Below are 17,697 nucleotides of genomic sequence, written 5' to 3' on the forward strand. Positions count from 1 at the left end.
TATGCATATATAACTATAATAGTCATTTAATACATTCATTGGTATATTGTTATTAAAAAGCGTTTAGTTACTTAAAACTCAGTTAGAACTGAACAAAAAAAAAAGTTAAATTAAAAAAATATAATTCTAAGGTTTAGGCGAGGCCGTGACTGTCGAAATTCATACTACACGCTTGGACCGTGACACAATTTAGTGGAGCATTCATTTTGTATTCGCCACTCTATCTTGTCTGTGTGTCACGAAACGACTCACATTGCAAATCGGGAATTTAATTTATCGCATACATAACGATAATTTTAGCATTCCCAATTATTAATTATCTAGGAATGCTAAAATTACATTAAGAGTTTTTTTTTTATTATGAATAGTTTATATACATACATATTTGTTAAAGGGTAAAACTGTTAAGAATTTAAAAAAAATATATGACAGATTATGAATTAATTTTAAACGTATACACAACTAAAATGAACAAAATGCATATTGGCTCTAAAGCCAACGGGCTATTATACCATGACGTGTTACGGTTAAGTATGCGAGCCTACCTAATGCACACATACATAATGAAAAAATTATATTTTATAGTTTTTATTCATTAGTTGTTGTTTTTTTTGCTATTCCGTAACTACAAAATTATTTAAATGATTTTTTACATTATAAGGCAACCTGCCTTATAATGTAAAAAATCATTTACAAAAAAAGGCCTTAATATACTGTAAGTATCTGTTATAAATGGAAATAAGATTATATTGAATTTAACCTCTTGCAAAGGGAGCGTGCACATTAAATTCCGTGTCATTTGTGTAGTTAGTGTGCGCCAGATTTCATAAGCGATCTCTCTGTACCCTGATCTAGGTTAGGTGGTCGACATCAGCAACAGCGGTATCGAGCGCGTCCGATGTTAACCTACATACATCCGTGGCACACATCGAGCTACCGAGCTGGGGTCGAGTGTACCCGTGGCCGTACGTAAAATTCGTGACCCCGCCCTACCTCTGTTCTCCTCACAATCCCCTCGTTGGACCCACTCATTGTGTTCTGTATGTCGTGCATAAACCCGAGACGATACGGGCGGCAACTGCCGTTTCAGTCCGGAAGAAGGCAATCAGTAATCTAAAAAATATATATACCGAACCGTTGCCTGTTATCTTTTCTTAGTCTAACTTTTAGACACTAATTAAAATATATAGTATTTATTGTTATTCATTATTACGACTTCACTTTTGGGAGGCCGAGTTCAAATCCCAGCACGCACGTCTAACTTTTTTAAGTTATGTGCGTTTTGAGCAATTAAAATATCACTTGTTTCAACGGTAAACGAAAACATCGTGAGGGCAACTGAGAGCATACCTGAGAGTTCTCCATAATGTTCTGAAGATGTGTGAAGTCCACCAATTCGCACTGGGCTAGAGTGGTGGCCTTACCCTATTTTCACTGTGGGCGGAGACCCATGCCCTGTAGTGGGCCGGTATTGGGTTCATATGATTATGATATTTTATTACTTAATTAATGAACATTAATCGGTGCTCATGAGGCTGTGCCTAGCCATAACTGAATATCACTGCATGTCTGAGAGTTGTGCATAATCAAAGCCACCAATCATTTTAAATTTTAAAATAAAATAAACCTTTCTATATCTGAGAGGAGCCCCGTGCCCTGTTGTTTCCGTGCCCTGGCAATGGGTCTATAATGAGAATAATGATAAAGGTTAACATCATCGTCCTTATAGTATCGATGTTACCTTGTAAAGGTGGTAGCAGAAGAACAGTAAAGAAATCATATTGTAATACAATAATATACACACTACGACAAACTATGATTGTATTTTATGAACTACTTAGGTTCTGAACAAATTGCCAGAAATATTAAATTATTATTATAATATACAATGTCAAACTAATTTTACACGATCAAAACCACAGAAGACAGCTGCTAGGGAAAATGGAATGAAATACGTACTTCACAAACGATAGCATTTGAACCTATTAACTTTGAATCGAACAATTCGTTGCACGTTTTCCACAGCAATTATTTGCTTTGTTCGCCAATTTGCTGAATGACTACTAGTTGCACTTTATCTAGACAAATGCAAAACAATTTAACGATTTTTATTATTATTGAATGTGATACAATAAAACTAATTGAAAAAAAATATTGCAAACGCAATATGATTTAAACTTATTACAGTAATATATAAGCCAAAATTACAAATTTCGTGGGCATAACTTGAAAAATGCAAAGGTTTTTTGCATGTGAAAAGAAAAACCGAAATAATACTTTCCAGGGTTTAGAGGAACATTTTGTACTGTCTCTGAGACTTATGTGTGAAACCGCCAAACACTGCCGAATAAAATAAATCAGATAGAGCCCTAACATCACAAGCAAAATTAAAATCACGTGACTCCTGTCACTTTATTAGGTACACGTCGTGTAGCGTAGGTACTATGCGCGTATCGGTCTTTTATCTTCAATAGGGTTGCCATAAGTAAACACTTAGAATGTTTTGAATTCGTTATTATCGCAAAATAAATATGCTTCTTTTAATTTTATATTTTTACAGGGCGATTCCTTATGAAATATATTTATACATCCTTCAACATTATATCGAAATTCGGTTACACGTTGTATTTAGATTACAGTCCAAGTTATGCGTAAAATGGTACCAAGAAAGTTGGTCTTTGCTGCATTGAATAAGGAAATGTATTAAATCGAAAAATTTGCCAGCTCTTCTGTGTTCATAATAAGCAATAACTTATGTGTTATACCTCGAGTAAACCCACAAGAGACCATAATGCAACTCTTAATGACAGGTATACACAGTGCCCAAATAGTGCCTTTTCCGTGATACAGCCATTTCAGCTGAAACAAAAATTAATGCTATCCCATCCTAGTGTTGGTTCTCTAATAAGAGGATAAAAAAGGAGTTTAACGGACGGGGGTTGAAAGATTGTATGACAGTCGTATATTTTTGAAGTTAGAGCATAGGTGCATAGATAATAGCATATGGCATAGTTTTAAATAAGTTATCCGTAAACGCGTTTTTTTTTTTTTTTAATGAAACGAAATCGCGTGCAGCCACCATGGTTGTATTACAAGATTTATTATTGTCAAATAACTTTTATGAATTTTCTGTGTTCAAAAGTGTATGAAAGCAAAGTAGTTTGAGTTCCTAACTATTAGGAATCTGTATTTTAACAAGAATATGATATAAATAAAGCTAAATTCTTCGCACCATAAGAGTTGCGAATAAGGTGCAAATGAGATGTGTGTTGTTGAGTGATTCTGCTTTCTGAGTCCAAGACTGTGGGTTTTGTTCCCACAACTGGAATATGAACATGAAAGTTTTTCAGTGTCTCTGTGTTTATCTGTAAATAGTTTATCAGCTATCTTTGTACCCATAACACTATCTACGCTTACTTCGGAGCTTATTATTGTAATACATTTATTTATTTAATAATATATTTATTATTTTTATTTTATATTTTTTCTTTAACTGTGCGGGTTATACCAATAAACAGTTACTAAATTTTTGGTGACCAGGCGAAACGGCCTGATAGTTTTCAATAAAGGGTCTTCCCGTGTGCAATGGTGCAGTCATCAAGGGTCGATGCCCGGCCTGTACCTACTGCACACTACACTGCCACAAATCAATAACCTGATTTGAAGTACATATCAATTATATGATATACCTATTATACCTAATGTACATTACGACGACCTACAACTGAATAATAAATTTAGGTCTACTGAATAATGCACATACTTATCACATATATTATTCCATTGCATACACAAACTCTGCATATACTGCTCATCTATTTATGGGATACCTGTCGAATATTCTATACTTATTCATTTACAAATTCACATTACATGGCGTGCGTCGATCGAGTGTATCGCTAGTGCCTCTATTTTCATTTTCATTTTTTATTTCAACTATAATTTCTATTGAAGTACATATGACTATATTTAAATAGATATAAATTTAGTTCGTCCGTCAACCTCTCAAAAGACAAGTAACAGTTATTCTTACGAAAGTGAAAGTACTCAGGCATTTATGATTGCATGAATTTTAGGGCTTAGATGCGCGCTAAGAGATCATTATGTCTACTTATTATCTCGTCTCATCCAAAATAAATAAGACGAGAAAATTGTAGACATACCTAATTATCTCGCGGTGCGCGTCTTACCCTGCAGAAGGCGCGGCGTTTGAGTCTATCGACGAGACTAAAGTGTAACACTTCTTCTGCTTACACTAATAAGTACGTGTATTTAAGTAAACAACCCAACATATTGTATCAAACTATTTTTACTAACGAAGCAAAACTTAAAAATATGCAATGAGCCTTTTGAGGATGCCCTAGTTGCGGAGTGAGTCGGAGAGAGAGGAGTTCACATCAAAATAGCTTAGACGGTTACAATGAAGCATACTATATGTATAATATATTATCCCGCACGATCTAAGGAGAGATGATAGCATCAATAAGGTTGTTTACGTGATACTATGCATATGTGAGCGTACCTACTTTAACGGTGCACTGGGAATATAGAACACATTTGCCCATTTTGCAAGTTAAAGTAAGAAATAAATTAAGGATAATATCCTGTTGTGCATCTAAATTAAAAATCCTATTAATATAAATGCCGAGGTTTAGACGGAAACCGAGAATGCCTAGCTAAATAGCGGATTTTTTTTTCACATTTTAAAATACTCCTATGTTAGGATAAAGCAAAGCAATAGGTGACATAGAATTGTATATCATAAAGCATAATAAACACACTTTTTTTTAAATAATTATACCAATAATTATACCAATTCGAATTAAATAGTCATCGTTAAGACGGGTCAGCTAGTAATATTATACAGAAAAGGCAAAAACAATGATTGAGAATGTCAAATTCATGTCATCATCGACTTGCACTACAATTTCTGCTGGTCGAAATATCTGTGATATTAAAATTAATAATAATCATTCTCTTGATCTAACTTCGACCAAAAAATAATATTACGTCGAAACATTTACAAATATTTGTAATTGTTTATTAGTCAGTTTTTATAACTAGCTAGAGATTAATATAAGCAGAAAGTGGGAACTAATAATTTATTCTCGCAGACCTTGTTTGGGCTAATCTGTTAGGGAGTATGGCAGTTAGCCAGCCCACATCCCTAATCGGTTTCTGCGCGACATCGTACCGGAACGCTGAATCGCGTTGTTGGTAGGGTGGTAACTAGACACGGACGAAGCCAGACCAGACCTGAGAAAATTAAGAAATTATAATTTCCATATTCCACCTGCCGGTATCGAACAATTGACCTACTACTTAAAACCACAGCCCTCACCGCTGCGCCAGGGAGGTCGTCGTGAAACCCATCGACTTTTAACAGAGAAACACTGCGCAGGGCATTGAAGGGACACGTCCTGCAAAGCTTCACGTACCTGTAAATATAAAGGCAACTACGCCTTTTAGACCGGAGCACAGCATTTAAACAATGCTACTTGGAGGCAGAAATAAGCATGGCGCGACGGTAGAACTTCCCCGGGCGAGCTGTCACAAAAAGCTCTACTTCTACTAATAAAGTCAAAGTCAAAAAGTCAAAGTCAAAAATATCTTTATTCAAGTAGGCCCATAGGTGGCACTTTTGATGCGTACATAAGAATTACACGGTAGTGAGATGATGGCGATATAAATAAAAATAAATAAATAAGTATACAAATATATACATAAAAATAAATAAATGAATATACTACGACAATACACACTTTATTTTATATAATGTTTTATATAAAATAAAGTCTCAGATTAATTGAAAGATACACCTACCTAATTATAGTAAAGCTTTAATGCGGAGCACGCGGTCGTGTGTGACATTGCAAGCCGTCCATGCAGGGAGTTCGTCGGCCCCGGACGAGTTAACTGACGGATACTGACCCGTCCCGAAACGCACCACAATCCACTTGCACTGCTATGATTGACATTTATAGTAGTTGCACATACATGTATTGGTGCAAGAACACATGTTTAGTACACATGCGCACATTTGACTAGATCCCAAAAAGAGCTATTGGTACAGGGCTTTATATATATAGCTAACGATATAATTTAAAAGTGTTTTAATATAATCAAGGTAGTTACTTATTTTCGGTATTGTATCTATGCCACAATGACATATAAAAGCGGCAGCTATTGCGTCCGTGGATAATCCACTTTGATATACAATATAATAGGCGGCTATTGCGTCCGTGGATAATCCACTTTGATATACAATATAACACCTCGACCCACCGAGTTCCACTGCCCGCAATGCCATTACTTTGTTTGCTCAGCTCCTAAGGGTCGTAATAATTGACGGACCGAGTGGATGACCGACCTGATAGTGAGGGGAAAGCCATCGTACAGTAACAGAGCAACACTTTGCAGGGCATGCTGAGAACACTTCGTGCCCATCAACGCGGGTGCCGATGACTTCATGTGCCTGCTATCACACCGGCAATGACGCCTTTCGGACTGGAACACAGCGTTGACGGTAAACGGCCAGCCGAAATAAGAATGACGGTAGTACTTTTCTGGACGAGCTGTCTCAAATACCTCTACTAATACGTAAAGAAGAAGAAGAAACACTTTTTTGCACGTACAACATACAGGAAAAGAAACAGTAAGGAGTATACAGTACACAATTTAGACATGCAAAGGCGGCCTTATTGCTGCAAGCAATCTCTTACAGACAACCTTTGTAGATAGGACTTACAGCAAGAGAACGGGATAGTGACAAGAGTGTTGATAAATATACATAAATACCAAAATGTAAAGATACAAATAGGTACATTTATAATTTAAATAAATATATACGTAATATATAAATATAAAATATACACAATATAAATAAATATATAACAAACATAATATATATAAGAAGATTTTAACACACAATTTAAAAGAAAGAATATAAAGAATCTACTTCAAATTTCATCACTCAAAGAGAGGTAGTAGTTATAGTCCTTCAGACGACTCTTAAATATCGGAACGCCACTACTTCCACGGAGCAGGCAAATTGTTCCAGGGCATAATTGCTTTAAAGGTGAAAGAATAACTGAAGAATCTCGTTTTACAAAATGGGAGTACCAGACGGTTACTAAGGCGGGATCGAAGGTTGGAATGAGAAGATGAGGTTGGTGAAATAAAGCGAAAACGATCCCTTAAATAAGAGGGAGATAAATGACTATTAAGAATAGAATAAAAGAAGGAGGATTTCTTCAAGAAATAGGCTATAAATATCAAGCACCATTTTTAAATTCTACTTGCAGAGATTAGCTTGTACAAACAAACAAATTCAATACTTAAAAACCAAGTTATTTTATATAGATCAAGCGATTTGGTAAATTATATTTCTACAAAGAAGTACAGAAAACTCGATGCCTGTATGTTTTTTAACGATTCCTATCTTATTACTTATTTAGTATTTTACTCCTACAGGTAAATACGGGCGTTATATTTGTAGTTTGTACTATTTTGAGGCAATCAAATAAAATCGTATTTGAAATTGAATTCCAACAAGATGTATGTAAGAACCAAATGTTTGTACAAGTATTTAAAACACTAACAATGTTGCAATTTGTAAATGTATATTGGTAACTATAGGCTGAAACACGCTGGAAATAGTTGTGATAACGAACGATACATCGTAATGATAAGTTATCGCTAAATTGATACGTCATGCAGCCATGTGCTTAATGATAATCTAGAAACAAAAAAATGAAAACAAGTTATGTTGGTCCGTCAAACCACATATATGTTCATAAAGTTAGTGGGAACGCTGGTACCAAGCAGTACGGCTAGCAAAGGCAGGTGACAAACCAAGTATTCCCCGGTTATATTTACTGAAAGGGGATAAAATTTACTTGTCGGTCAGAAAAGTCTGATCGTCTGAAGCACGGCAACAATCGGAGAAGTTTACCCCTGTTTAATATTTGGATACAGAAGAAGTTAATCATTTTGACATTTCCCATGGAGAAAATGTCGCCTATCCATGCTAAAGTTTGTTTGGCGGGAGGCTCCGTGGCTTTTTATCGCACTACGATTTAGCGTTCCAGTACGATGCCGCGTAAGAACTCAAATAGATTAAGAGCAATCGCAGTCAAAAGCTAACTAGAATAGGAATAAATAATAATTGGCAGTTAACTGTAACTGTAAAGGCGGTAAATATTTAGCAGATGATAATGATGAATTATGATATTATAGTACTATTTAAAATGGTAGTTTTAGATACAGGTTTAATTACGAAGGACGTAGCTTACTTATATTATGTCTGTGACGTTACGTCTCTTGACAGTTAGGCCACAAAATAATATGACAATTGAAAATAAAATAATACAGAAGTAAGTACATAATATACAAAGCGAAGGTACTTCATTTATTTCTTGGCACACCTACCAATATACAAAAGTATAAATTGCTATTGGCACACATACTATGGGCAGGTACCTATTTAATGATTTCTAGCAGTGCAGGTCAACCAAGTCAAGATCGTATGTAAAATATGTAACGAATACAAAATTCAAGAGTTCAGAATTCAGATTTGTTAAAGGCAATCCTTGGACTCAATAAAAATATCAGCACGAAAAAAGATAAGTAGCTAAATTGCTATTTGCTACTAGGTTTTAACTTACATGAAATAATTCATATTAAATTGAAAAATTTTAGTGGTGCCCTCTTTTTCCATATTTTATCATCGTTATCTTCAGTACAGCCTATTAATTTACCGATAGAAGTTAAGAGTTTAGACCCATCAAGCTGCACCAATGCGGGTTGACGGGCTCTAATGATTATAATCACGTATAAGTGATAATAACTGATCAACGCTAATGCTTAATGTACTCTCTCAAGGCACTGGGGTGGAGAGCGACGATTTACTAACTTTGGGTTGACGCTAAAAAAAAGCGTTTTTTGGACCAACACAACAATGCCTCGTAGAGTTATTTATAAAAATAAGCCACACTCAAAATGTATAAGCACAAAAACCTAATTAATAAAATAGAACATGTAATAGGTACGCACCACAACTTTAATATTAAGGTAAAAATAAAGCAAAGCTAAAATATCCTTTGAGAATTAACCAAAATCCCATCAAAGGATCCCTCTCGCCGCAAAATATTATTCGAGGCGAGGCAGGATGGGATGGGACGACCTAGAAACGAGATATTCATTTACCGCGCCCCTAAGATCCTTGAAAAAGTTATCCAAGGCCTACGGGTTCCCGGAAGTGTCCTTCGAACGCAACCTCGTTTTCACCCGACTAGAACGCGAGCGAAGTAATGGTTCAATAGTATATGTTAAATTTGTTTTTGCATTGAATTTTGTTTGTTTGTGGTAATTAAGTTATGAACACCATGTAAAATTTATTGAAAATAAAATAAATCATTAGTAGATTTTTCTAACAATGCTTCTTCTCTTTAGTTTTCGTAAAGACCAGTGATCATTTTGTAACCCAAAGTGTGCAAGTGAAATGAAGGTACGATATTATATACGTGCTGGACTCAGTCCAAGGCCGTGGGTTCGATTCCCACAACTGGAAAATGTTTTGCGTGATGAACTTGAATGTTTTTCAGTGTATGGGTGTTTATCTGCATTTTATACATATTTATGTGTTTTATTCATAAAAATATTCATCAGTTATCTTAGTATCCATAACACAAGCTACGCTCACTTTTGGGCTAGATGGCGATGTGTGTATTTTCGTAGTATCTTTTTTATTTGATTTTTTTTAACCTTCCTGTTTCACATGTTAAAATTACCTTTTTGAATGTTAGTACTCAAGCACCTCCTTCGTATCTTTTTCCGGGCTAGAGACCTTTTATCTCACTTTTTTTTTGCTCTCAATTTTGTAATTTTATTGTGTTTATGTCGTAGTATATTTATATATTCACTTCATATATCACGGTACGGTATGTATCTTAATATTATACCACGTGTAAATGAAAACCGAAATATTACTTTACAGGCTCAAGAGCTACATTATTTACTGGGTCTGAGACCTATCCGTGTAACTGAAACACTAAAAGTTTTTGAGTAAATCGCTGCCATATTTATTACTGATTACTAATATTACTCATTTTACTAATTAAAATCAAGTGACTTCATTAGGTAAGAATCGCGTATGGTACTATGCTCGCGCGGTCTTTTATCATCAATAGGGTTATCATAAGTAAACACTTAGAATGTATCGAATTAGTTTAGATGGAAAACTAAATATGCTTCTTTTGATCTTATATTTTTACCGGTGAGTCCTTATTAAATATAATTATGCACCCTTCAACATTATTTCGTAACACGGTTATTCATTGTATGGACAGATTTTTGGTTTGTTAAAGTAATAGAGCGATTTTAACTATTTCTTTGCCGAAAGAAAATTGAACTATCACGAAGCAACATAGGCTATAATTTATTTAAAAAAAAATTCGAGATCCTTAAGAAAATAGTAATAATGTTAAAAGTGGCAAAACTTGCCTTTAAAATTCATTACTTGGCGTACGCTGCGAAAAATTATGCATTACATGATTAAAGTACTGATTATTGTTTACAAAAAAAAATCTGCGAGGATACTATATAATAATCTATTAGCTTATATATAGCAGCTATATAGCAGCTTTGGTGTTAAACAAAAGGGTAAACCGCATTAATATCGCTGTAATATTTCTTATATTCTTTTCAAATAAATAGTTGTATCATCAAGGGTATTTATGTAGCAGTAAAATACTTTTTTCATTCCAATCTGACATTAAATATAGAAGACCACTTTATTGGAGAAATTCTTACAGATGAAGTCGCGGGCAACAGCTAGTATAAATATAAAGTGAACATATATTGAGTAATCATAACATTGTGGTAATAAAAAGGGATTTCAAAAATACTTCACAGAATTTTGGCATTATTAAATTGATATGGAAAATTCTTTTTTATTTGAAAATATATGCTTTCAGAGTGTTGCCATATAACATACAACAAATTAGGTTCAGTTGTTAAGTGTTTAAAATAACATAGGTCACCCAAGTAAACAAAATTGGGTATTTTTTGTTAAATCCTTTTATGAATTGAATTTTAATGTAAAAAAAAATTATGCCTTGTCCCTGTTCCGCCAATGTTGAACTAACAATATCCAGTTTATCACCCTATGAATAGTTCCACTAGCAACATAAGTGTTAGTTATTTAACGTTCCTAAAAACTTTCAAATCACTCAAATTCTATAATAAAGGATGAATTATTGGATAGAATGGATGTTCTCATTATACTTGTTCTGTGATAATGGAGGCTTTGAAGAATAATAGTGAAGATTTGTTTGTGTTAATAGTAGTAACAACATCGTTAAATTTTCTCTAGGACTAGGACAGTGACTATATTTTTTGGAAAACTGTAATCAAGGGAAGCTATGATACCATTATAGCCCCCAGCAAAATTTATTAAATATTTTTTTATCGCACTTGTCGTAACAAGCACCTTATTACATCAATATAAGGCTCATAAACCAAGATATTAGACACGCATGTTATATTTTTAAATTACCATAGTTTAGTTTGCAAGTCACTGCAAGTTATATGTATTTACTGATCTGGGTTAGTTTAACAGATTATTTCTTTAACCAACAAATATTTTTACCTTCATTTTATCAAATTATTCACAATTCATAACTAAGTTACATTTAAAACATGTTTTAAATACGGGTATTTTCCCTTTATTATATATCTATCTATCTTGTAATGAGGCCCGCTTCAGCGGATGCACTTCGACCCTCCAGGATCTTTTGTGCTCTTTTACTATATATATATATATATTTATTTATTATATATAGCAGCAGACAATGCTGGCTATAAGTTGGTTTACCTATGAGTGGAAGAAACAAGTATTTGCACCATTTTCTGCGATTAGTATTGTTTATAATTTAACATGTACAGTTTAAATTGGAAAATAGAGCAATAGTAGTTTTTACTTCACCGGTTATATTAATCGAGTCACTAATCGTGAGTGAAAATACTGTTTCAACCTAAATCTAGAGAGTAGCCTAGGAAACTTTCATACAGTGGTAAAACAGCAAAAAATGGTCAGAAGAATTAATTATCTTTGCAAACATTTCGTAGCATGCTGCACGATTCTTGTTACCATGGTAGTTTAGTAGCCATTTGGTCATTAAGTTGAATAACACTTGCATGTGTTGATTGATGATATTATCATGGGCACAGGGTGCAGCTACAATCTAGTTTCAAATCATTGCCTAGCTATCTCATTAACAGTATTGATGAAGTGAATCTCTTGCACTTTTATGTACAACTAGCTCTTGCCTGCGACTTCATCTGCGTTTGTTTTTGTTTTTTGAAAGCAGTGTGGCATTCAATTTAGGTGTAATTCCACTGAAATTTTAAAGTTGTGTATTCTTATATAAAAAAGTAAGTAGTAATTATTAAAATCCGTTATCATTTGACGGCGTTTTGTCATCCCCTCTCCCAAAAGAACGGAGCTTAATTTTGGTATAAAAAGCAATAAAATTATTAGAAGTAAAATATTACTTTTAATACCTTCAGGAATATGTGTTCAAAGTTTCATGATGATCGGTTCAGTAGTAGAAGTGTGTAGTTGGCCAGTGTGGACTACAGCCTAAACCATTCTCATTCTGTTAGGTCCCCGGTCCCCTGTAGTAAGCTGGTAAGGGATTGATAATGATGTTTATATAAAATCTAGGAAAGTCTTAAGTTGTTTTTTAGTTATTATTGGTTATCTGGTATATGGTGTTGGTGATAGAAATGTTTTGAATAAAATGATTAAGTTGCTTATTCCTTAATCTTTTTATTTAAAACATTTAATAAATATGCTACCAATAAGTGAGTGAAAACTTATTATTTACAGATGCTTTCTGACAACCAATGGTGTTTCTAGTAATGTTACTGACCTCTAAAGCTCTACTATCAGTACACAACATCAACTATCTAACTATCAGTTTTAGTCAAAATGTAATTTTAACGCTAAATTGTCTACTTCAGTACAGTTGTATGAAGGACAGTAAACACAGCTATTGGGTAATAGCAGGCCCAATATACAAATAACAATGTTCCTTAATGACAGACTTGAGTAATAAACCCAAGATCTCCCATGCACAATAATAAACCAGAGCAAGATCATAAATTGTTAATGTTACACTCTTATATTTAATGATATGAATAAAAAAAATTTACATGCTGTCTGTCTAGTATTTAAAATTGTATGTATTTAAAACTAAAATAGCCAGCATTTTTACTAAAGTATCAACCTATATTCTATTGTGGTGATAGCAAACATAGATACTCGATATTTAGCAATTCAATGTAGAACTATAATTGGTACCAACCTTTAAGTGGTACTTTGCAGTCACAGAAGGAAAATGTAACATAACGAGCATTTGTTGATGAGATCTTTGTGTTCACTATTCACTTAATAGCACCTACCTATATGTGGAAATTTTCTGTGAGGATGTTCCGTCCATGTCACATTACAATTAAATATTTTCGTCGTCAAACGTCACAATCTCATACTAAAAATGGAACCAATGCGATGTTTGTAAGGCGTTTTAGTTGAATAGGCATATTATTTTACGAAATAGCGTAATATCAAGTAATTTTATTTTAAGAAATGTGATACAAATGAAAGCACTTGCGAACAAGTGATTTTGACATTTGATATGGTAAATTTACGTACCTGGATATTGTTATACTCGTAATGTATACTTCACAGGGAACACAATTTTAAGACATGAAACCAAACGAAAAACTATCTAAAAGAATCCAGGCACAAAAATAATTAAAAAATAACACAATAGAGGACACAATGCACAACACACCTCCACGGACCACAGATAAACCATAGACCAGAATATGAATTATGATCCAGGGAACATAATTTTACTGCACTATAATTAGAGAGCATAGATCTTACTTCAACGTAACGTTAAAAAGAACAGCACATAGAATCAATGAGAATAGAAACGCTACGCTTAATAGGATCTTACAGTAGTGTTTATATGTTCATGGAATATTACCACTTCTTGAATACTTCAAAATAATTACCTATTCTAATTATTTAGATTCAGCTCCTGCCGCTGCCCTTCGCGTTAACGGAAATGTTTTCCGCGGCAGAGTTGCTTGTAGTGAGGTGTACAAATAAATAATTAGCGTTAACCCACTGACTATTATATTATTCCACTGACTTCCACTGAGAATTTCACTTTATCACTTACTCTCACAGACTAATCACGAAATCTCAGGTATAAAGTATAGTCTACAAATTTAAAAGGGAATTTCTTTTTAGAATTTCCCTTTAGAGAAGTTATCCCCCTAAAGGTCTGAAAAAGGGGTTGGAGTTTGTATGAAAGTTCTGTTTTCGAAGTTAGAGATGAACACATTCTTTGAAACTTCCATCTAACGAACCGTATAGGAATCTACCGCATAAACTATTGAATTGACCTTAAGGAAATTGAAATTTGCTAATAGCATTTTTTCTGGAGAAGGGTATAGATTAGGTTAGACTATAGGTTAAAAAGAAACCAAAGATTGGGTAAATTACGAGAGGTAAGAAAAAATTTATTATATTATACACAGTAAGATAATATACTCGTTTCATATAAAACTAACATATTTATTGCTTGAATATGACTGTGACGCAGCTGGAGTTTATTTGCAGCTCTCTGTGCTTAATGACATGTTATTTATTTGAATTGGTACCTATTACCACAACTAGATAGGAAATATCAGCAGAGCTTAACAAGGCACATATCCATGATCTGTATAAAGAGAATCATTTCTTTGAATATACTTTAGTTAATATATCAAAGAAAGTAAATAAATGAAATATAACTTTTGATTCACTCAAAAAAAAATATTATTAAACAATTTTTTTCTTTAAATTGGATCAGAATGTTTTTTGTTTAAACTACTAGGTTTATAAATAGAACAAGTCACTTGTTTGATAGGTTCAAAAAACTTTATATTAAAAATGTAATATGATACATTAATTGGTTAAGGTTATCAGTGCTGCAACCAAGTCACCACTATGTTCCCGCAAAGTTCTTTCAGCTAATGTCCTGGAGATTTCCATTTCTTTAACCTAAAGATAACAAAAAATATTTTTAAATTAGGTTTATGTAAGATTACAAAGAATTCTGAAGAATTTAAGTTTAATAAAATTAAAAATATTCTAATAATATTTCTATACCCACACATCCCAGAATATTATTAGAAAACCTTGATTATAATATGCATAATCATCACAGTAACCAATAGACATCTACTGCTAAACATAGGCCATAGAGATTATCAAATTCAAAAGCTAAGCTACATTTAGACCCAAACTTTTAAATAGAATATACATAGTTATACTGTTTTTATACTCATAAAAATTGTATAATTACTTACAATTAATTCTATATCATCTTTTTTGACTGAAACTTTTTGTAGCTCCTTTTCCTTTTCTAGCCTTTCAGCTGTTTCTTTATTCCTTCTATCTCCAATTAGCGAAAGTGCCTGGAAAATTAAATGTAAAATTTTACATATTAGCGTGGAAGTAGTTAAAGATATGTTGAATCTTAGTAGTTAGTTACAAGTAGTGCTATGAAGTGACAATAGTGACATAAAGTACAGAGGTTTAGATTAATCTTATATACTAGCAATACTAAGAATGTGTATAAATTCTTTTAGAAATGTATTGATACAAAATCACATTAATATAATAATTAAATGAGTATGCAGTACATGCTAACAATAATTTCAGAAATAATGCACAAAATGTAAAAAATAATGTATTTTATTTTATCTGAGATGTTTATTTTCACTATAAAGTATATCTAACAATACTACTATATTTAAGTAACTATAATATACTTAAATATTTAAACATGAAACATTATAAGTCTGCTGAAGCAAAATGTTTCTTAACTTTCCATGTGTTGTATGTGTGTAATGTTACTGGCACTATAGAAATTCTTAAAAAAATATATTTCTTCTTTCATGAGATTCTTGTTTACCTATGTCCTATACAATAGCAGGCAAGGCAGACATATTCTCAGGCTCAGGAACGCTGACTGGTTTCACAATTTTAAGGCAAACCTTTGGTTTCAAAAGTGGCAATTACTCTACCAATAAAAACAAACAAGAAAAGGACAAGTTGAAAGAAGAAAGACAGAATGTGAGAATTAAAAGTGATTTTAATCTTAAGCAAAATTATACAAACTTCTTGCTTGAAATTTCTACATATATCAACTAGATCTGCCCACATTTTTGTGCCTCTGTAATCTTGTGCTGTATCATCCCCCTTTCTACTAATTTATAAATGCAAATTCACTTTTTTTTTTTTATCATTAACAACCCATTCAGGTTAAGAAGGGTTTTCGCTGTGGTTCATAAAGTTGGTGAAACTTTCTGGCAAAGAAGTTTCCTCACAATGTTTTCTTTAAATAAAGAGTCATTTATTTAAATCGGGTGGTTATCATATGCATACATCCGAAAAGTTAAGAGTAGAGGAAAGTACAGTGCTAAGGCTCAATTTAATTTTACCAGAAAGAGAAGGTTAAGTGTTAGAAACTAGGTTATTTATTATTCAAATAATGTTTACATAACATTTGTTACAATTATTGACAATATGTTAAATGACAAAACAAATGCTTGCTAATTTTATAACTGCAGTGTAGCAGCACCATTAAGTTAGGTAAGTACATAAGACTGATGAACTCTTCGACTCACACTAGATATATCCTGAGATGATATCTCCTTTTCCTCTGCATAATCTGTAACTTTTTCTAAATCAGCTACACCGCTGTCATGTTTCGCCGCCTTCTTCTGTGTTTTGTCTTTCTCGTGCTGTATGTCGTCCGTATCACCGTTAACCTCTTCATCAGCCATGCTCGTTTCCAACAGAACTAGTAACTAGATACTAGATTTCTAGTATCGAGGGATGATTGAATAATAACTTTACAATTAGAATCGACTTATGGATGTGAATAATATGAGTCAAACTTTGTTTTTTATATTTGTTAATTTCCACCATAAATGGCTACAAGAAAAACAATACGGAAAATCTGGTCAACAGATCAATTTTGACATATTGCTTTTGACGGATCACAGATCAAATAATTTTCAAAACATTGTAAAGATTATAGAGGATACGAACAAGAAATAATGTGTCGTTCTCACTGACCTCTATTATAAGATAGAGGATACAACCTCCTCAACCTCAACCATGCGTTGCGAGTTTATATATAATGTGAAGGCGTTTTGTGGTTGTGGCCAGTGTGGATATTATGATCCACGTTTTTAACTTCCTGATACATAGTACAGACTGTCCAGAACACTGGACAGTTCGAAGGGTCGAATTCGAACCCTAACTTTTCTAAGTTTTGTGCATTTTAAGCAATTAAAATATCACTTGCTTCAACAGTGTAGGAAAACATCGTGAGGAAACCTGTATGTTCTCCATAATATTCTCAAATGGAGTCGCGTGTGGAGTCCACCAATCCGCACTGGGCCAGCGTGGTGGACTACGACCTAAACCCTTCCCAATGCGGGAGATACAGTTGTATAGTATGTGCCTTAAGTTACTTCGTGGAAGTTATATTTTGTTCTAAGGACATCCAGTCCAGTGAGTTCGATCAACACTGGTCTCCATTGAAGATCGCACATGACATGATG

At 33.4% G+C, this 17,697-nt stretch overlaps 2 protein-coding genes across 4 annotated transcripts in view; both read right to left on the reverse strand.

Moving 5' to 3' along the window:
- LOC120626151 (protein roadkill) overlaps window positions 1-13,938 on the reverse strand; it is an 80,920-nt gene extending 66,982 nt beyond the window's left edge. For 2 of the 3 annotated variants that reach the window (XM_039893477.1, XM_039893476.1), the window contains exon 1: window positions 13,718-13,764. The gene's annotated coding sequence lies outside the window, so the exon portion shown is untranslated. Of the gene's footprint in view, window positions 1-13,717 lie in introns of all 3 variants that reach the window. The other variant, XM_039893475.1, reaches the window with a different exon arrangement.
- Window positions 13,939-14,976: 1,038 nt separating this feature from the next.
- Window positions 14,977-17,118, reverse strand: LOC120626292 (huntingtin-interacting protein K). The gene is made up of 3 exons (XM_039893742.1): window positions 16,753-17,118; window positions 15,430-15,537; window positions 14,977-15,121 (listed from the first exon to the last, which is right to left on the reverse strand). Exons 1-3 carry the CDS (start codon window positions 16,909-16,911, stop codon window positions 15,026-15,028), a joined length of 363 nt encoding a protein of 120 aa, XP_039749676.1. The 5' UTR covers window positions 16,912-17,118; the 3' UTR covers window positions 14,977-15,025.
- Window positions 17,119-17,697: the final 579 nt, after the last annotated feature.

The sequence above is a fragment of the Pararge aegeria genome, chromosome 9 (assembly GCF_905163445.1).
Source record: "Pararge aegeria chromosome 9, ilParAegt1.1, whole genome shotgun sequence".
NCBI lineage: Eukaryota > Metazoa > Arthropoda > Insecta > Lepidoptera > Nymphalidae > Pararge > Pararge aegeria.

What these genes read in the sequence shown, in the direction of transcription:
- LOC120626292 (XM_039893742.1), bottom strand. Translation starts at nt 16,911, where the DNA reads ATGGCTGATGAAGAGGTTAACGGTGATACGGACGACATACAGCACGAG. An exon ending in CATCTCAGGATATATCTAGT is followed by an intron (nt 15,538 to 16,752) that starts GTGAGTCGAAGA and finishes TTAATTTTCCAG; the next exon opens with GCACTTTCGCTAATTGGAGA. An exon ending in AAGATGATATAGAATTAATT is followed by an intron (nt 15,122 to 15,429) that starts GTAAGTAATTAT and finishes TGTTATCTTTAG; the next exon opens with GTTAAAGAAATGGAAATCTC.